Raw genomic sequence first — 21,549 nt, forward strand, 5'->3', positions numbered from 1 at the left:
AGTACATCTCCTGGCGGTGCGGCTTCGTCCTTCATAATTGGCAGTGGTAGACGGCTGAGTGCGTCCACGTTCTGGTGCGCCTTGCCTTGTCGGTAACGCAACTCGTAGTCGTAACAGCCAAGTAGAAGGCACCATCGGGTCATGCGGGGTGACAGCATTACCGGAATCTGTCGACCTTGGCTCATTATCCCCAGAAGTGGCTTGTGATCGGTGTACACGGTCACTTGTCGCCCGGCGACGTACTGGTGGAAATGTTTCATGCCGAAGATGATGGCTAGTCCTTCCTTATCCAGCTGAGCGTAATTACGTTCGCTTTTGCCGAGTGTTCTGGATGCGTAGGCAATTGGAGCTTCTTCTCCGGCGTCGTCCAGCTGCGACAGAACTGCCCCAACATCGTATGGTGATGCGTCGCAAGACAAAACAAGTTTCCGCTTGTCGTCATAGTGAGCGAGCAGGGGTGCTGAACTAAGCAGCACCTTCAGCTCTTTGAAAGCCTTGTGCTCTTCGTTCCCCCAGCGCCACTTGGCGTCTTTGTCAAGCAGTCGATGCAGCCTTTCGGCGGTGGATGCCCTGTTCCGCAGAAAACGACTGTAGAAGCTCAGCATTCCAAGAAAGGCTTGGAGCTCCTTTTTGTTGCTTGGTTCCGGGGCTTCCGTGATGGCCTTTACCTTCTCGGCGGTTGGTCTCACTCCATTAGCGTCAACGTAGGTAGCCTAGGAATTCTATCGCTGGAACCCCGAATTTGCATTTGGCTTAGGAGACCCGAAGTCCGGCTTCCGCGAGGCGTTGCAGAACGGCTTTCAAGCGTTCTAAATGTTGCTCTTCAGTTGCCCCTGTGACCATTATATCGTCAAGGTATGCTCCCGTGCCTTCAATGCCTGACAACAGCGTGTCCATGAACTGTTGAAACAGCAAAGGCGCAACCGAAATTCCGAAAGGAACTCGTTTAACGCGAAAGAGCCCCATCGGTGTCGTTACAGTCAGTAACTCTGCTGTGGCGTCGTCCACTCGCAATTGCTGGTACGCTTGTTGCAGATCTATCTTCGAGAAGATCTTTCCTCCTCGTGCGATGGACAACAGGTCTGGTGCTGTGGGAAGCGGATATGCGTTTGCCTTGAGTGCCGGGTTTACCGTGCACCGATAGTCCCCACATAGCCGTAGTGTACCGTTCTTTTTTCGGACGATGACAAAGGGTGTTGCCCAGGACGACGACTTTACCGGCTCCAAAATGTTCTGGGCCTGAAGCTTGTTCAGCTCTTCATGTACTGCTGTTCGCAGAGCGAAAGGCACTGGTCGACTCTTCAGGAATTTTGGAGCTACGTCCTGCTTGAGGTCTATGTGTAGCGGTTCGCCGACATGACCGTCGAGCTGTCCCTAGAACACTTGCTCATGGGTTCTCAGTAGATCTTCCAGGTTTGGTGGAGACACTGAGTGTACGCCGGAAACCTTGATGTTCAACGCCGGAAACCAGTCCCGACCAAGCGGACTTGCTCCCTTTCCGTTAACCACGTAGAGGTCCAGACGAGCGTCTTTGTCCTTGGATCGTACGTTGACCGGCACCTTGCCTGCTAGTTGCATCTTGTCTCCAGCCCAGACGCACAAGGAGAGGTCGCAAGGTTCTAGCTTAGGAGGTCGTCCCTGCCAAAGACGTTTGTATGTTTCGGAGCTGATTATGGAGTGGGAAGCTCCGCAATCCACTTCCATGTCGAGGTGTCGTCCGTTCACGAGTAGCTCCGCGATGACCCGCGAGGTGTCTCCCTGGGTAACGCTGTTGACAGCAAAAAAATCACCATGCGTCTCATGCTCTGTTGCGTCCACGTGATGCGTGCGACACTTCGATTCCTCTTGGGACTTGCGCTGGGCTCTGCGTTTGAAGCAGGCCTCTTCCAGATGACCTTTCTTGCGGCAAAATGTGCAAGTTGCTTTGATATGCTTGCAGACATCCGGCGTGTGCGAGCCTGTGCAGCGGAAACAAGGTTTCTTCACTGTTTTTCCGCCCTTGGAGGTCTTGACTGTGGAGGTGCTCTGGACCTTCCCTTCTTTTTCACCTTGAATGTGACGTTGCTGGCTGGCAGCAGACTCGGTAGCCAAAGCAATCGCGTAAGCTCGGTCGAAGGTGATGTGACGTTCGACGAGCAAGCGTTGCTGTAGGCGTGAGTCCTTAATGCCACAGATGAAACGGTCACAGAGCATGACATCCAGTGGCAGAACGGTAGAAAATTCAGTTCCTGGTGCTTGTGCGGCCTGGGCCGCTTGTATCACCTCGCTGGACGAAGTAGCGGTTGTAGCCGTAGTAGTCCTGGCCGGTACATTAGTCACCGTTCCGAAGTTGCAGTCCGCTGCGATCTTGCGGAGGGCGGCGACGTAATCAGAGATGGTCTCTGCCGGTGCTTGGTTTCGCTGATGGAACTTGAAACGGCTGAGCAGTTCTGCCGGCTTCGGGTCGTAGTGTTCGTTGAGGAGTTTCACAATTTCTCCAAACTCGACTTCCGAAGGCTTTCTCGGCGCTAGTAGAGCCCGTACGGTGTCGAAGGTCGACTCACCGCATGATGTGAGCAGAACTGCTCGCTTCTTCGCGGGGCCGGTTATGTCCTTGGCTTCGAAGTAGAACTCGAGGCGTTCCAACCATGAACTCCAGTTGCCTCCGGGGTTAAATGCCGGAATTCGTCCGTGAGAGCCGTAGCCTTCCATCTTCAGGGTTCGCGAAACTCCCTCGTCGCCAATTAATACATCTTTTCCTGTTTACACTATGTACAGTTTAAGCCGAAAAGAAGTTAGCCATTGCTCATGGCGTTTTGGAATCAGACTATCCCTGCTATCCCGGGTGCGCGCGTGCTTTTCTTGAGCCTCGTCTTCGTCTTTCTTGACCGCGATATATATCATAATCTCTAGGCATCGTCCTCGATGTCGTCCTAGAAGTCGTCCTTGAGGTATTCCGAGAGGCTGTCCTCTAGGGGTTGTTTTTTAGGTCGTCCTAGAAGTCGCCCTTGAAGTCGTCCTAGACGTCGTCCTCGAGGTCGCCCTGAAAGTTGTCCTCCAAGTCGTCCGAGAGGTCGTCCTGAAAGTTGTCCTCCAAGTCGTCCGAGAGGTCGTCCTCAAAGTAGACCTAGAAGTCGTCCTCGGAGTCGTCCTAGAAGTCGTCCTTTAGGTTGTCCTAGAAGTCGTTTTTGAGGTTGCCCTTGAGGTCGTCCTAAAAATCGTTTTTGAGTTAACCCTTGAGGTTTTCCTAGATGTGGTACCCGAGGTCGTCCAAGAGATCGTCCTTTAGTCGCCGTCCTAGAGGTAGTCTTAGAAGTCGTCCTTGAGGTCGTCCTAGACGTCGTCCTAGTAGGCGCCCTAAAATTCGTCCATGAGGTCGTCCTAGAAGTCATCCTTGAGGTCGTCTTAGACGTCGTCCTCTAGGCATTGTCCTCAAGGTTGTCCTAGAAGTCGTGCTTGAGGTTGTCCTAGACATCGTCCTGTAGGCATCCTCTTAGACGTAGGGCTCTAGGCATCGTCCTAGACGTCGTAAAAATAACAGCTTCGCTGGTCCTTCATTTCTATGTGAAGTGGAAGTGCTTTACAATTTTTTCAAAATCCTCTCTGCAATTCGCATTCCTTTCTCCGCAAGACCGTTGGATTGCGGGAAGTGAGGACTTGATAAAAATCATAAACATTCGAAAAACACCTAAACTCGTATGACCAAAAATTGTGGACCGTTGTCTGTGCAAACCTCAGCTGGTATGCCGTGTCTTGCAAAACACGATGATAATGTTCGGATGAGTGTTTGAGAAGAGGTCTCTTGAAGCTTTTCCACTTCTGGATAATTAGAGTAGGCGTCAAATGCTACTAAGTATGAGTTTCTACCTGATGCAAACAAATCAACGCCAACGCGATACCACGGGTGGGAGGCACTTCGCGCATCATTATTATAGTGGCTCCTGGGGTTGCTGATATGCAATTTTTTTGCATGACGTGCATCCGGCCACAAAGGATTCAGTGTCTCGTCATTTTCGGCTGGAGCACGAGCGCGTCAGCAACCCCGAGAGACAATACAGACCCGTGCCCGATGCCGAGCGTCCTTCGAAGCGTTGATTGGACACGAGGCCTAGCCGAACGTTGACGCAGCACTCGTGTCCAATCTGCGTCTTCGCTCGATCTCACTGTGATGTCGTCCAAATTCTACTGCACAGGGTTTGGTCATACTTGCCGGTGTTCACTGAACACGTTTGGTCTGACTCTTCTCAGCGCGGCGGGGCGCGGCGCATAGTGGACGACGTCGGCACAATCGCGTTCGGGACCTGAATCTAGGACGATGCAAAGGCAGCAAGGGGATTTGGACAACGATGAGTGCCCGTTCTCAGCGCGGCAACCATAAACCTAACCCGTAGCCAATGGTGTGCTACTATACTACGTTTTAAGTCTAGACGCACGCTACGAGCTAATGCGACTGATCAAGACAGCATCCAAAGCTCAAGAGGCCTTTTCTGTTTCTGATTGGTTCGCCGATGATATATGACATGCACAGAAACCTGACGAACACCCCCATAATGGTGCGCGTTATCGCTGTCTGCTTGGTGCCACCAGCTCGTGGCGCCGGCTGCTAAATATAGCCACTTGAGTGTAGAAACACAGCTGGTTCCAGAGCCGATCAAGTGACTTTTGTCACTGTTTTATTGTTGTTAAACTAACATGCCTAATTCAGTAGGACTATCAAAACAAATTCGACAGATTTTCTCCCGCATTTATTCGCAGGTGTAACGAGAGAAACAGATGAAACTTGTGCTGTATGGGGAATGACATTTTCATGATACGCTTACTTTTATATACGTCTCTGTGAAATAAACATTTTTTCGGATTTCTTCCATTCGCTTAGATTGGATTCCTCAACCTCACGTATCCGCGAAAACGGGACATAAGGTTTTTTCAAGGACGAACGGCGGGACGATACCAACGAACCTAAAACTAGACTCCCCCGCCCAAAACGGTACATCTGGTCACTGTACCAATCCGTCGCGGACCGGAAACGCTAGGCTTGTTTCATATTATTATTTTGCTTATAACTTCCAAAATAATGCAAAATTCCGGAAGAAATTTTTCTCCACGATCCTACGTTCTATGAGCTCCGTTTAAACTCAAGGTTCCAACCGGTCCGAAAATCATATAGAACATTTTACTAAGTAACATATTTAAAGGGCTGTTGCTTAGTAGTAAAAAAAGTGCGCATTTTTACAACCTCGTGCCTCGACCTGAAAAACAATGTTTACAAATAAATATTTTTATTTTCCGAAAGAATGGGGCAGATTTAGAGAAACGTTCAGTAGAAACATTTTTCCTTGTTGAACTTGTTACCACCGCCTATAAAAACACTGCCCTAAATGACTATTCTCGCAGGCTTCCATATTTGTCTTAGTTTATGATGGTGTGTTGTGGAAATATCTGGGGGTATGATGTGCATCCTGTATCGTATAGTTTTACATTGGTTTGCATTTTTCTTGGTAGTTTTCAAGCGGTGAAATTTCCTAAAATTAGGTCCTCTCAAAAATTAATTTGTGTCCAGTATTTGCGTTTCGGCCTCGTTTGAATAATATGCTGAGAAACATAACCAAAGAAGAGCATCACAAAATACAATACTTCTTTTAAACGCCTAGCTTTTTACCACTAAGCCCCAGCCTTTAAACTGTGCTACTTGATAAAATTTTCTAAACGCTCTGAAATAGCCGTCAGAAACCGTACTGCATAACTTATATTACAGCAGCGAGAGTATTCAATATCTAAAGTGTTTTAGAACACTAACTATGTCTCAAACGCACAAGTTGGTTTGTTTTCTTGTGTTTTCTAAACTTCAGCACTGAAGATAGGTGCTGGTACTACTCTGCATGAACGCATTTCCGAAGTGTGTGTTTAACCATAGCCTCCTCTATACTCCCAAAGCCTGGCAGTTCGGCGACGGAGTCGTAGATCGCCCTGTCGCAGATTTGGAGCGCGAGGATCTGGTAGCACAGAGCATTTCTCGGGCAGCCTGTAGTCAGCGCACAGCTTTTGCAGCGGCGAGGACCTGAGACATGGTTTTCAAACCCGACGAGAAAAGAAGCGGTAGCGCATAGACGCGAGGAGCACCAGCGGATTTTCCATCGCTCAGTACAAGTGTGTTTCGGCGTCTCGCCGCAGCGAGGCGCCCGTTACATGGCTCTCCTCTCATCCGTTGTCTTCCTCTCTACCTTTTACCTTTCGGCGGCCGCGACTTGTGGCGATCTGCCAGGCTTTGTCAGTATATACGAGGCTATGGTCTAATGCGTCCCCCTCGATTTCCGCCTGATGACGTCATAAAAGTGTCATTCTGTCGCCGGCAGCGATCCTAGCGGTGTCATTACAGTGGTGGCGGATCCGGCAGACGCCTCTTCTGCAGCAAGTTCCTATGCAGCTTGACCTTTCACGGGAGCTTCGGCAGCAAGGAGTTGGGGACGCCACGACGACAATGACACTCGCCTTCCCTCGTGTTTTTTCGTTTTTTTTTCGGGACTTCTAAGCCCAATTGCCAGAATCGCGACATCCGCTAGAATGACACTCCGGCTTTTGTGGCGGCATGTGTTGCCATTTTGGAACCGCTTTGGATGCATGGTCAGAATAAGACACCAAACACACCAATCGGAGACCCGTTCCGAACGCACACCGTGATTGTAGTGCCTGACAAAAAACAAAAACAAAAAAACAACCGTATCTCCACCTGGTGAATGATGTTGATTGGGGCGAAGCTCTGGTGGTGCTTGTCTGCGTAGACGCTGAGTGGCAGCATGCCGAGCCTTTCGTTCGTTTTCATCCATGTCATGCTGCGGTCAAATGCTCAAATGCGTATATAACCACCGTTCCATACCACACATTCTCTTTCTGACATGGATGAAAACGAACGAAAGGCTCGGCATGCTACGGCTCACCGTGTACGCAGACAAGCACCACCAGGGTCGCTAAACTCGTCAACAAAAATATTCTTTGTGCGGCCCAGGCCGCACAAGCACCAGGAACTGAATTTTCTACCGTTCTGCCACTGGATGTCATGCTCTGTGACCGTTTCATCTGTGGCATTAAGGACTCACGCCTACAGCAACGCTTGCTCGTCGAACGTCACATCACCTTCGACCGAGCTTACGCGATTGCTTTGGCTACCGAGTCTGCTGCCAGCCAGCAACGTCACATTCAAGGTGAAAAAGAAGGGAAGGTCCAGAGCACCTCCACAGTCAAGACCTCCAAGGGCGGAAAAACAGTGAAGAAACCTTGTTTCCGCTGCACAGGCTCGCACACGCCGGATGTCTGCAAGCATATCAAAGCAACTTGCACATTTTGCCGCAAGAAAGGTCATCTGGAAGAGGCGTCTTCCTGCGTCTTCGCTCGATCTCACTGTGATGTCGTCCAAATTCTACTGCACAGGGTTTGGTCATACTTGCCGGTGTTCACTGAACACGTTTGGTCTGACTCTTCTCAGCGCGGCGGGGCGCGGCGCATAGTGGACGACGTCGGCACAATCGCGTTCGGGACCTGAATCTAGGACGATGCAAAGGCAGCAAGGGGATTTGGACAACGATGAGTGCCCGTTCTCAGCGCGGCAACCATAAACCTAACCCGTAGCCAATGGTGTGCTACTATACTACGTTTTAAGTCTAGACGCACGCTACGAGCTAATGCGACTGATCAAGACAGCATCCAAAGCTCAAGAGGCCTTTTCTGTTTCTGATTGGTTCGCCGATGATATATGACATGCACAGAAACCTGACGAACACCCCCATAATGGTGCGCGTTATCGCTGTCTGCTTGGTGCCACCAGCTCGTGGCGCCGGCTGCTAAATATAGCCACTTGAGTGTAGAAACACAGCTGGTTCCAGAGCCGATCAAGTGACTTTTGTCACTGTTTTATTGTTGTTAAACTAACATGCCTAATTCAGTAGGACTATCAAAACAAATTCGACAGATTTTCTCCCGCATTTATTCGCAGGTGTAACGAGAGAAACAGATGAAACTTGTGCTGTATGGGGAATGACATTTTCATGATACGCTTACTTTTATATACGTCTCTGTGAAATAAACATTTTTTCGGATTTCTTCCATTCGCTTAGATTGGATTCCTCAACCTCACGTATCCGCGAAAACGGGACATAAGGTTTTTTCAAGGACGAACGGCGGGACGATACCAACGAACCTAAAACTAGACTCCCCCGCCCAAAACGGTACATCTGGTCACTGTACCAATCCGTCGCGGACCGGAAACGCTAGGCTTGTTTCATATTATTATTTTGCTTATAACTTCCAAAATAATGCAAAATTCCGGAAGAAATTTTTCTCCACGATCCTACGTTCTATGAGCTCCGTTTAAACTCAAGGTTCCAACCGGTCCGAAAATCATATAGAACATTTTACTAAGTAACATATTTAAAGGGCTGTTGCTTAGTAGTAAAAAAAGTGCGCATTTTTACAACCTCGTGCCTCGACCTGAAAAACAATGTTTACAAATAAATATTTTTATTTTCCGAAAGAATGGGGCAGATTTAGAGAAACGTTCAGTAGAAACATTTTTCCTTGTTGAACTTGTTACCACCGCCTATAAAAACACTGCCCTAAATGACTATTCTCGCAGGCTTCCATATTTGTCTTAGTTTATGATGGTGTGTTGTGGAAATATCTGGGGGTATGATGTGCATCCTGTATCGTATAGTTTTACATTGGTTTGCATTTTTCTTGGTAGTTTTCAAGCGGTGAAATTTCCTAAAATTAGGTCCTCTCAAAAATTAATTTGTGTCCAGTATTTGCGTTTCGGCCTCGTTTGAATAATATGCTGAGAAACATAACCAAAGAAGAGCATCACAAAATACAATACTTCTTTTAAACGCCTAGCTTTTTACCACTAAGCCCCAGCCTTTAAACTGTGCTACTTGATAAAATTTTCTAAACGCTCTGAAATAGCCGTCAGAAACCGTACTGCATAACTTATATTACAGCAGCGAGAGTATTCAATATCTAAAGTGTTTTAGAACACTAACTATGTCTCAAACGCACAAGTTGGTTTGTTTTCTTGTGTTTTCTAAACTTCAGCACTGAAGATAGGTGCTGGTACTACTCTGCATGAACGCATTTCCGAAGTGTGTGTTTAACCATAGCCTCCTCTATACTCCCAAAGCCTGGCAGTTCGGCGACGGAGTCGTAGATCGCCCTGTCGCAGATTTGGAGCGCGAGGATCTGGTAGCACAGAGCATTTCTCGGGCAGCCTGTAGTCAGCGCACAGCTTTTGCAGCGGCGAGGACCTGAGACATGGTTTTCAAACCCGACGAGAAAAGAAGCGGTAGCGCATAGACGCGAGGAGCACCAGCGGATTTTCCATCGCTCAGTACAAGTGTGTTTCGGCGTCTCGCCGCAGCGAGGCGCCCGTTACATGGCTCTCCTCTCATCCGTTGTCTTCCTCTCTACCTTTTACCTTTCGGCGGCCGCGACTTGTGGCGATCTGCCAGGCTTTGTCAGTATATACGAGGCTATGGTCTAATGCGTCCCCCTCGATTTCCGCCTGATGACGTCATAAAAGTGTCATTCTGTCGCCGGCAGCGATCCTAGCGGTGTCATTACAGTGGTGGCGGATCCGGCAGACGCCTCTTCTGCAGCAAGTTCCTATGCAGCTTGACCTTTCACGGGAGCTTCGGCAGCAAGGAGTTGGGGACGCCACGACGACAATGACACTCGCCTTCCCTCGTGTTTTTTCGTTTTTTTTTCGGGACTTCTAAGCCCAATTGCCAGAATCGCGACATCCGCTAGAATGACACTCCGGCTTTTGTGGCGGCATGTGTTGCCATTTTGGAACCGCTTTGGATGCATGGTCAGAATAAGACACCAAACACACCAATCGGAGACCCGTTCCGAACGCACACCGTGATTGTAGTGCCTGACAAAAAACAAAAACAAAAAAACAACCGTATCTCCACCTGGTGAATGATGTTGATTGGGGCGAAGCTCTGGTGGTGCTTGTCTGCGTAGACGCTGAGTGGCAGCATGCCGAGCCTTTCGTTCGTTTTCATCCATGTCATGCTGCGGTCAAATGCTCAAATGCGTATATAACCACCGTTCCATACCACACATTCTCTTTCTGACATGGATGAAAACGAACGAAAGGCTCGGCATGCTACGGCTCACCGTGTACGCAGACAAGCACCACCAGGGTCGCTAAACTCGTCAACAAAAATATTCTTTGTGTTATGACATAGTGGGGGGAGGAGCCGAAAGATTGCTGCGAAGTTTTCTTTTCTCACAAACCCGCAGATCCGTCTGTCTTCGTGACGTTTTTCGTTGAGGGGATGAAAAATCCCTACGCCTCCCTAGGCACCGGACAAGAGCAGCACTAGAGAGCGCGCGGACACGACCGTGGCTCATACGTGTGACGTCACAACAAAGATTATCAGCTGCGACCGTCATGTTTGATGGTCTCTAAAAAGCACGATGGATGCTTGAGAATTGCATTTTAATATCAACACCGTCGAAGTTGATAGTCTGGTATCGTTCTTATTTCCGCCGATAAAGCAGAATTTACTAAAATGCGTCCCTGCCGTTCTTTTGATTTATCTCGGGCCCAAAGTGTAGCCCGACGTGGCTAGGTCACAAGGAGCCGACTACCGTTGTCCACTTTCGGACGAATTTCGCCTCCGGGCAGCTGTCCCTTCATCGGCGGGATAAAATCATTTTATGGTAGACATTCGAAGATCAGTCACTTTGGGATTAAGTATGTTTATCAACGGAAATAAGGAAATAAAAGTAATGTCAGGTTGTCAATATTGGCGGTGATGCTTCAAGAACGCAAGGACCCTAAAGTTGACATCGTAGATTTGAACACGAACCATCAAATTTGTCGTTCACAACTGATAATCCTGACTCCGTCGTCAAAGGTATCAACTATAAAATGACGTCACTGAACGCTCCCACACACTATATACGTGCCCTGGCACGAGTCTTTTGCTTGAAAGTCTGTCATGGCCACTCTTGAGTTCATGGAACGCGAGCTGTTTTAATTCCAGAATCTCTTGAACCGTTATTTCGAAAATTGCAGGCTGTGCTGTTCCTCGTCATTGCTCATTGGAACACCTCTAAGCAGGGTCGTCGAAACAGGAGGATGGGGAGGGCGGGGGGGTGGGGGATTTAGCCCCGCCCTCCCCCAGTTGCGTCTAAAGAGGGGGCAAGGGGCATAAGGGTGGAAGGGGGGGGGGGGGGGGGTATCGCCTCAGCCCTGAACCGCCATAGCACTTCCGGGAGTTATAATAAAATATTAGGGGAAAGGAATATCCCCCTTCTTCACCACAATCACCTTCTCTCTCTCTCTCTCCCGAACAATTTCTACGGCCCTTCTAGAGACTCCTATTTGTGTGTGTGTGTGTGTGTGTGTTCGTGAGTGTGTGTGTGTGCGTGCGTGTGTGTGTGTGTGTCTCTGTGTGTGCGTGCGCGCGCGTGTGTGTGTGTGTGTGTGTGTGTGTGTGTGTGTGTGTGTGTGTGTGTGTGTGTTGGTCGTACCTTAATTCTTTCTTTAGAGCGCAGCTCTTCGGCGCTCGTTTCGGGGTTTCGCGGCGTGGGCGTCGCCGTCGGCGTAACCGGCCCGCTAAATTTAGCGCGAAATTGACGTCACAGGACCTCAACACCAATTCAATTCCCAGCTACGTGAGTTCAACGCCGATTCACTTCTCCACTACATTGTAATGTGATGTCCTTTTCCCTGCTAAATTTAGCGGAGAAACTGAATGGGAGGAGGAGGGGAGAAGAGGAAGAGGGAAGGAGGAGGGGCATACCCTCCTCTCCGTACCCTCCCTTATTCCTCCTCAAGAGTTGAGCTCTGATTTCGCATTACAAAGATTTGCAAACGTCTTTAATTTTTTTTAATTCCCTTTCTTCGGCTTTTTTTTTTTTTTATCCCCCGTTTCCCCTCAACTCTCAGACATTACCGACGTCTCTACACAAACCGCCTGTGGGTGACCCTGGCGTTGTTGACAGTGGCGGAAGATGAGCTCTATAAAGCCGCCCGCGTACACCGCGCACGGCTCCACAACATCACAAAGTTTAATCTTCGCCTCGATTTCGAAGCGAAGATTTTGGCCTCAAATAACTCCTTCCCAAAGTTGTGAAACGTCACTTTGTCGTCACCAGTAACTTCCACAAACGATGATCTTGCGACGAGAAAGTTCAGAGTATTTACCGGCCGCCTAGGTACAATCTACGCATCATTGACTTTAACGCGGCGTAGGGATGTAGGGACACTCGGGAGAAACGTCACCAGTGCAGCCGTTCAATCGGCTGGCACCACGGTGTTGCTCGCACGCGCTTCGATGGAGCTCGCTACGACTTTGTGTTTTCATTCTCGCTGGAATTTGAGCACCGAGAGAGCTTGAATGATTGACACCTCGCTCGGCTTGACGTCAGCGTCGCGAGAGTCCAATTAGCGCGTTCCGCAACTTTCAGACACAAAGTTGTGCTCGACGAGTTTAGCTACCCAGAGCTTCGCCCGAATCATCATCATTCACCACGTGGAGATTCGTTTTTTTTTTTTGCCCTACACGAGCACGGGAGCAAGTGCTCACGTGCTCCTGAGCAAAAACACGCGACGCCGGACTTGGGACGGACATACGGACATGGCTAGCCCCTAAGGAGCTTCGCCCCTAAAAAAAAATGTATCTTGAAACTTACAGAAAAATTTGCTCACCTTTCCAACCATGTGTGTCTTGTATCCGAGACGTTTGAAGTGTTCTGGCATAATAGTATAGTTAAGTGGCAAACCCATTGGTTCCGCTGGAAGGATTATTAAATGTTGCAGGCCTAGAAATAAAATATATATTTTGTGTCGGCGGACTCTGACACGAAAAACCGTTCCAAATAAGATTAATGTCGCCACATATAATGATACGCACTTCCAGCAAGTCGACGGGTTGGAGAAAGCATATTCTTAAAGGGCCCATAACATTATTCATTCATTCTAAACATATAATTCGTTTTCACATTCGTGATATATCTAGACATTTTATTACTAACCTCAGATGTGTCTATTATATCAATAACTTAGTTTAATTTCGCACATTCGATGGCTACTACTGAAAATTATATAAAATATTCGATTGTAGAACTTTTAACGAAACAGTATGAACGGTGACTTATTCAGTTTTACCTATAAATAGACGGCACGGCATTTAACCGAGTCACCATTTTAATGAAAACTTAGTCACATGCAACTGAATGTAGAAAAGCTACACTAATTATTCTACTATTGACAATCGTTCGCTTACACTCATGCATTCAGGTTGAATCGTAGAAAAACGCTGCTTTAATATTTTTTTACGCACCATGGTCGCACACACACACATTTCTTTCCGCGCGCTCACCCATCGATTGACTACTGCCAGGGTTCTCACTTTCAGTTTCTTCTCCCATTCGCGCGGTTTTGGGCGCCAGTAAAATGTCAAAGAGACAAATCCTTACATTCGGCCGTCCGGCCCACTTAACGTCCTCGTTTAGAAAACGAGAAGCTTAACAAAAAAAAAAAAAAAAATACGATGATACCAATTTCATATCATACCGACCTGCAGACTGGCAAGAACACGCGTCCGACTCGGCAGTCCAAATTGGAGATTATTCTCTTGGTCTTCAAAATCCCCAGGAAATACATCGTCCTCAAGATGAGATGTCTTGGAGGTCGTTGATCATCCCTTGGGATGGGAGACATGGGCCGTTGTTGCAAACCGGCTACTTGAATTCTGGTCATTCTCCGCTACCCTCTAGGTATGTGCAGCCAGCACTTCCGTGACTGCCAGGGATTCTCGGTGCTTGGGCAGTGTCTCAGTAGGATTCCTAGTGTGCTGAGGTGCTCTCTTCAAGAACACTACTTGTCCCACACCGTACAGATTTACTGCATTGTGGCAATTGTCATATGCCTCCTTACTCCTTTCCTGTCCTTCCAACAGAGTCGCACTTTTGCTAGCAGCTCGCTTGGATCCTTCTAGGTAGTTTCATCGCCTTGAGACAGCTCTTGTAGTTGTTCAGCAACCAGAGGGTACTTGTGGATAACGTTTTGAAAAAAAACCACTCAATCTCACAAACTGTATTAAGGCTTTACTCGATGGAGCGAATATCCGTCTAATAACTGAAGAACTTCGCCCGGCGGTACGTTTTGCTTTGCACGCGACGCAGTATAGTCACTGTGCTGATGCCAGGCGCAGAGCGAAAGCCGCCGGGAGAAATTCGTCGACTTTTTGCAGCATATTCGCCCCATGGAGTTCAGCCTTTAAGTAGTGCACATTCTCATGAGTCGGAAATTGGGCGATTGCGTTTGCCTTGGCCTCTCCTGGCTGCATCTAGCCGTTAGTCGAATGGAAACTTAGGAAGTCCACACAATCGCTGGCGAAGTTCGACTTGCCGAAGCCCAGGGTAAGCTTTGCGTCCTGGCTTGTTTGCTCGAAGCGCTAACCGCGGCTAAAGTTAGCCGCAGTACCTATGAGAGGGATTTTGAAATCACGTGACTGGAGGCTCGGTAGGGATGCGGGGAAACATGGCGGTGCCCCGGTGAGTGATAGCCGCTCGCTTTGGAACTACTGTGTCGTGGTAGCTGCAATATTGGGCACGTTAGTCAGCAACGAATGGTGCAGGAGGCTTTCGCTTTGCCTTACCTCACTTAAATCGCAAAGCATGAGCAATGACCTCGCCGCTATTTTTAGATAGACTTTCGATTCTGGCCATTCCTAAGCCTAAATAAACGCGATAATTGTCGGCATGGCAACGTTTTTGGAAAGCGGATTGCCTTGACTCAATCGGCCGGGTATTCATAGCACACAAAAGCAGACAGCGTCCCAACACACCTTTTTCTAAATGATCCAAGCACCGATGTGCATGCTACGACTGTCGTTGCACGCATCGCACCGTGCTGGCGTCTGCAGTAGTGACCGTTCTAAAGCAAAGTCTAAAACAAATTTTGCCTTGCACGCGCGTTCGTCAAAGCCTTATAATGATTTTTTACTTCGAATCTTTTATAAGAGGAAACCAGCGCGCGTGGACCGTAGCGTTACACTTCCAGCGTTCTCCTCGCGATGCGTGGATAATTTAGAAGAAAAGTATGTTGGGACGCTGTCTGCTTTTGTGTGCTATCAATACCCGGCCGATTGAGTTAAGGCAATCCGCTTTCCAAAGACGTTGCCATGCAGACACTTATCGCGTTCATTTAGGCTTAGTTATGGCCAGAATTGAAAGACTATTTAAAAAATGCGGCGAGGTCATTGCCCATGATTTGCGATTTAAGTGAGGTAAGGCAAAGCGAAAACCTCCTGCACCATTCGTTGCTGACTAACGCGCTGGATATTGCAGCTACAACGACATATTAGTTCCAAAGCGAGCGGCGCTCACTCATGGGGCACCGCCATGTTTCCTCACATCCTTACCGAGCCAGTCACGTGATTTCAAAATCCCTCTCCTAGGTACTGCGGCTAAATTTAGCCGCGGTTAGCGCTTTGAGCAAACGGGCCTTGAAGGCTTGAAATACCTGCAGGAGGCGCTCGATCATGTCGTTTCAATCTTGCGTTGGGATGACAACATCATCTAGGTAGTACATCACAGTTCCCATTAGGTATCCCAGAACACGATTCATGAGTCGCTGGAACACAGCTAGTGCGTTTGTGAGGCCAAGCATAATCTTTTGGAACTGTCGAGTTCATCCATGTGCAAGATCCAGGACCGTGCAGAGAGTTGCTCCCGCGAAGTTTACAGCACTAGCTGTTAGTGGGATAATTAGCGCTTTCGCTCCGTCGACCGCGCTCCATAATGACGCGCGGCCCCCTATTTTCGGCACTCTTCCAAAACATTCCACGGGCCGCTCATAACAAGAAAACACCCAAGAAAGATAACATGCATAGTCATGCATAGTAGCAAGATGGCGTGAATCGTCAATAAAATAGACCCCGCCGGGAAACCTTGCAGTACACTGGGATAACGTGCCCACGTGACCCAGAATGAGCACAAACAACAATGCTCGGGAATTCTACAGGTTCCACTGCCTCAGAAGTTTACGATGCATTCTTCACGAGAAATCAAGAGAAAATCAAGTGCGTCAGTGCCCCGTCAATGCACCCGTGAGACACGAAGTTTTATTTTCTAAACGAACGGCAAGAAAGATGGCATTAATTGTGTTTGTCTGTTTCAACAAATTTTCATTCGAGAGTGCACTTCGTCTTGTCTACATGCATGACCCTGTCCATTCGGCGCTTTTCGTTTTGGCACGTGTGACTGTTCGCACCGAAGTGACGTACGAAAGCACATCCCCCTCTTACACAAACAGCTGAAATGCTCTGTACTTCATACACCCTCATTTGTTCCAAGACGCTACGAAATTTTCTTCCGTTCAGCATTACTAGGTCTCATACCAAACGCCTATGCTGACTTTATGGTGCGTGTTCGCACCTTTACCGTTTATTTCGTCCTTCTGCTCCGAAACGACACGTTAGATGCTCCGACGTCACACCTCACCTATCACTGTGTTTCACTTTACGGTTTGCGTAAGTGTTTACAATTTTTTAAACTGGTCATCAATGTTAGATAAAAGAAAACTTCACTCTGTGAGCATTCAGCTTCCTATAGCCCATTACGAGTCGCTTCTTTCCATTCGTTTTGTCCACCACTAGCACTAGGCTAGCGTAGTCGGAGTAGGTCTCAATAGGAGTTCCGAGGACTTTCCACTCCTTTGCAATCTTGCGTGTTGTTTGTCGAGCTTCCATGTTTGCCGCATTGCCAAAAAGGGTGCTTTCTGAAGTTTCGACGATGTCCATTTCTACTATTGACGTGCCACCCAATTCACTGGATGCTATTGCAAAACACACCTTGAAGTCGTTCACAAATTGCACCAATTCAGTCCGTCGCACCTCAGTCACTGACCAACGTTGACGTACATGTTCTGAATGGTCCTACGCTCAGTCTTTCTCGATTGCTTTGTTGTCTTGTGTCCGTCGAACTCTCTGACAACTTGCAAAACTTCCACCGTCTTCGCTCATCCATGTGGTTCATCTTTTCGGATGACCGATTCATCGTGTCTAACAGGACACATCGGCACTGTTACTTCGCCATTTGCCATGTCGAACAAGACATCCTCTCCGCAGTGAATGTATATGACAGTTCCTCTAAGTTTTTGCTGTGACGTGAGGGTGTTCCAGTTGACTCTTTCCTTCTAAAGGATACTCCACCTTTGCCCTCAATAGAAGATTATGCATGTTTTCGAGCGGTTCCAAGTCAACAACTGGGCAGTCGTTTGCTGCAAGAATTGAAGACACCCTTCTGCTCTTGGATATGTAATGTAAGGCAGCTCGGTAAACGTATACGTCCAACCAGCAAGTCCACGGACTGGGCTTTATCTAGAACAACAAGGGCGGGGCGTCCTTGGCCACTACTCCATCAATCGCAATGTCCGCACTGCTCTTGCCTGCAGGCACACTGTTTTTTTTTTTTTTTCACAACCTTAGAGGGGCGGTTCCTCCAATAGAAGCTCAACGTCGCAACGCGCTGCTGCAGAGGCACGTAGAAGACAGCCGGAGCTTCTAGCGTCAACAAGCCCGACGAGTGTAACTCGCGTTTAGTGACACTTCCATCAGCCAGGCACCAACGTTTTTGGTTTCCTCCGCTAAGGTGCTGGCAGCATTTGCATCATCACGCTGAGTCACCTTGCTCTGACGTTGGGTATGACTCGTTCCGTTGCAACGCAGGCACTTTAAGGGTCGTTTTGTCTTTGGGCAGTCTCGTACCATTTGGCCGTAGAGATTCCAATTGTAGCACTTAGGTTCTCCTTTTCTTGTTTCAAAGCGGTGGTCGCTTGTCTCTTGTCCTTCGCCAGTCTTTCTTGCGGACGTCGCACTTGTATCTTCGGTTGGCGTAATCAGTGGTCGTGCGCGCATTGCGTGAAACATTAAAATATTCTTCCCTTTTACGTTCAATCCTCTCAAATTACTTGATGTCGTGCAGGAGGTTGTCATCATCGTCATAGTTTCTTCCCAGTAGCATTGTGCTGAGTTGTCTCGAGAGCAGTCCCATGCATGATGAACTGTTCCCGTGTTTTAGAGACATTGAGATGCACTTATCGCCACAGACGAACCTTGGTGCGGAAGTATAGGCCGTCGTATTCTCCTTGGGTTGTAACGTGTGGTTTTTCATTCTCCTAAAGCGCTCCGCAGCGTGAGTTTGACTGACGAATGTCCGACAGAAACATTCCTCAAAACCTTTCCATAACGCGATCTCATCATTGCACGGACGCAGTCAATCCTTCGCCCCTCCGGTCAGATGAGACTTCGCCGTCTCGATAGAGCAACGCCGTTCTCCGTAAGTTCTCGACCCACTCAAGAGCTGAGGCTCCATCTTCACTGCCTTCGAAACACTCCGCGTTTTCTTTTAGGTCTGCCATTAATTCAAACGTGGTCCCGCCGAAAGGTTCCGCAGCTGCCGACGGCGCCGTGGTTGCAGTTAAACGGTCCAGCAAATCTTTTAGCAACCGGTCATTTTCCAAGATCACACTCAAAAGCTCTCTCACAAAGATCCTGTCGTTTAGATCGGTAGCTTCTGCTGAGCCGGTCGCACTCGTAGACTTTTGTTTGCTCATCTTTGGTTAGGCTTAATATTGCCGCGCGCGCAGCTGGCCAAGTAGGCAGCGCGCGCGTGGCCTAACGGTTATCGCGCGTGCATTCCACGCTGAAAGCCAGGGTTCGATTCCTGGCCGCGGAGGCGCATTTTTGTTGACTCTGTAAAGTAATGTTCTGGTAAATTCGAGAACCATGTTGCTTGTTCGAGGTCAGAATGTTCTACGCGCCGAACCTTCTACGCCGAACGATCCAGAAACCCACGAGGGTACATAAGGGATTCCGCAACGCGAACGGAGTCAGTTTTCGCACCAGCGTTCGACTCTGCTGCTACGCCGACTTCGACGCCCGCGACGCTCTATTATTATCTTTTGTACTCGTTTATTTTCGGCACAAGTTCGCCACATTAAACGTTTATTTCTTTCTCTTTATTTCCTGTTTTTTTTGGTCACTACCCGTGACATTTTGGTGGAGGGGCTGGGTACCGCATGCCCCTGCCGCGTACCCCTCCGAAGGCCCGCAGTGCAAGTCCGACGCCTAGCCCACGAAGAACCGACGAAAGCACTTCCGAGATCCGGTTCAGTCGTCGCACCCAAGGTCTACACCCGGAATTCGGACCTCTACCGCCCAAGACTAACCAGCCAACCAGGCCAACGATGGACAGCCAGTCGTCCCAGAACCCGTCCACCGCCAGCGTCATATACCTGCCTGTCGCCCCACGCAACCCGACGCCGTTCCATGGTGAGGCCCATGAGGATGTGGAGGATTGGCTACAGCATTACGAACGAGTGGCCCGCCATAACCAGTGGTCACCAGAGCAGTGCCTTCAGAACGTCTACTTCGCTCTAGAAGGCACGGCGCGCACCTGGTTCGAGAACCACGAAGCGTCGATTTCTACGTGGGAAGAGTTCCAGGCCGAGCTGCGACGCACCTTTGCCAACCAGCAGCGACGACAGCGTGCCGAAGAACTCCTCCAAGCAAGACACCAAGGGCCAAACGAGAGCGTCACAAGCTTCGTCGAAGACGTTCTCCGCCTCATGAACCGCGCCGACCCAAACGCTCCCGAAGAGAAAACGTTGCGGGTCCTAATGCGCGGCGTCAAAGAAAACATCTTCGGGGGCCTCGTGCGGAGCCCGCCTACGACTGTCCAGGGTTTCATTACTGAGGCCACCAACATCGAACGTGCCCTTCACGCACGGGCCTCACACTACCAGAGACTTCCCGGCTTCGCTGCCCTCTCGCCGTCCAGCTGCAGCATCCCGGACATCCGCGACATCATCCGGGACGTCGTCCGGGAAGAACTCAGGAAGCTGCTGCCTGCTGCCAACCAGCCGGCTTCGCTGTCGATAGCCGAGGTGGTGCGCGAAGAAGTTCAGCGCGCAATTCAACCGGAGACTCCTGCCAGCGTGGCCGCAGCCGATGAGCCGACGCTGACCTACGCCGCAGTGGCCCGAGGACCGTCGCCAACTGCTCAACACTAGCCGGTGGCGCCACGACGAGACCCATCAACGCAGGCGTACCCCTGACGCAACGACGAAGTACGTCAGTACGACCGCCGAGAACAGCAGGCGCCAAGGAAAAGCGACGTGTGGAGGACAGCGGATCGACGACCCATCTGCTACCACTGCGGGGAGGCCGACCATATCTACCGTCGTTGTCCCTACCGGCAAATGGGCCTGCGTGGGTTCCACCCGAACGACCCACGCCCGAGGTACGGCGAACGCCCTCGCGACATCGAGGAGTACCTCCGACGTTCGCCCTCCCCAGTGTCGTCTCTCCGCCGTGAAGCCCGCTCCCCATCGCCACGACGTTCAGCCTCCCCAGCGCCACGATCCCGCCGAGAGAGCCTGTCTCCCCTGCGTCGTCGGGAAAACTGAGTGCGGCAACGCCTGGAGGTGACGTTGCCGAAAACGACGGAAGCAAACAGCCTCCAAGAACGCCGGAGCGCTCCCACTCTCTCGACACCCCGCATTGCACCGACGCGCCTGCAACGGTGTCCAACAACCTAAACGTTGTTATTGATGGCCAAAACGCATCGGCACTCGTTGACACCGGGGCAGACCACTCAGTATTGAGTGGGAGGCTCTCTCGCCACCTTCGAAAAGTCACGACGCCGTGGGATGGACCGCAGATACGAACCGCCGGAGGACACCTCATCACGCCTGTCGGAAGGTGCACCGCTCGCGTCGAAATTCACGGCGAGACGTGTCCTGTGAAATTCGTCATTCTCCAAGACTGTTCCAGAGACGTCATTCTCGGCATGGACTTTTTGTGTGAATACGGCGCCGTCATCGACCTTGGAGAAAACAGATTGACGCTGCGGACACCTGTTCCGCCTTCAGAGAAACTCCAAACTGCGTCAGCCGCCGTCCGGGTCGCTGCCGACCACGTGAATCTACCGCCACGATCAAGTGTTGTCGTACCCGTCGTTACCGATGCAGCTACCCGTAGCGAAGTTCTTCTGGAAGGTAGCCTCCAGTTGCTCCTGGGAAGAGGAATAGACGTCGCACGAGGAGTAGCTGAACTTCAGGATGGCCGCACTGTGGTCCTCGTAACAAACTTCCGGAATGAAACGCAACACCTCACAAAAGGTGCAGCCGTTGGCCACGTCGAGGATCTCCGAAACTCCGCCGAAATCGCCGCCATTGCTGATGAATCCTCGCCACCTCAGCAAGACGGTACGTCGCCAGCGCAACTCGACATCGACCCTAAGCTTCCGGACCCGAAACGACGGCAGCTGATTAACCTCCTCGCCGAATACCGTGACTGCTTTGCGACGTCGTCGAAGGTACGCCAAACAGCCGTTGCGAAGCACCGCATCATTACCGAGGACGACGCGCGCCCTGTGCATCGATCGCCGTACAGGAGGTGATCCAGGAGCAAGTTCAAGAGATGCTGAACGACGACATAATCCAGCCATCAAGCAGTCCGTGGGCCTCTCCAGTCGTACTGGTTAAGAAGAAGGACG

The 21,549-nt window shown here is 49.8% G+C and overlaps 1 protein-coding gene across 1 annotated transcript in view; it reads right to left on the reverse strand.

The window, feature by feature from the left end:
- The window catches only part of LOC115312641 (arylsulfatase B-like), a 54,833-nt gene that overhangs the window by 13,414 nt on the left and 19,870 nt on the right, over positions 1–21,549 (reverse strand). Inside the window, exon 3 of the mRNA XM_042288516.1 lies at positions 12,692–12,804. Coding sequence (XP_042144450.1) covers positions 12,692–12,804 — 113 coding nt within the window. The remainder of the gene's footprint in view (positions 1–12,691; positions 12,805–21,549) is intronic.

Source organism: Ixodes scapularis, unplaced genomic scaffold, assembly GCF_016920785.2.
Source record: "Ixodes scapularis isolate PalLabHiFi unplaced genomic scaffold, ASM1692078v2 PGA_scaffold10__122_contigs__length_95168666, whole genome shotgun sequence".
Lineage (NCBI taxonomy): Eukaryota > Metazoa > Arthropoda > Arachnida > Ixodida > Ixodidae > Ixodes > Ixodes scapularis.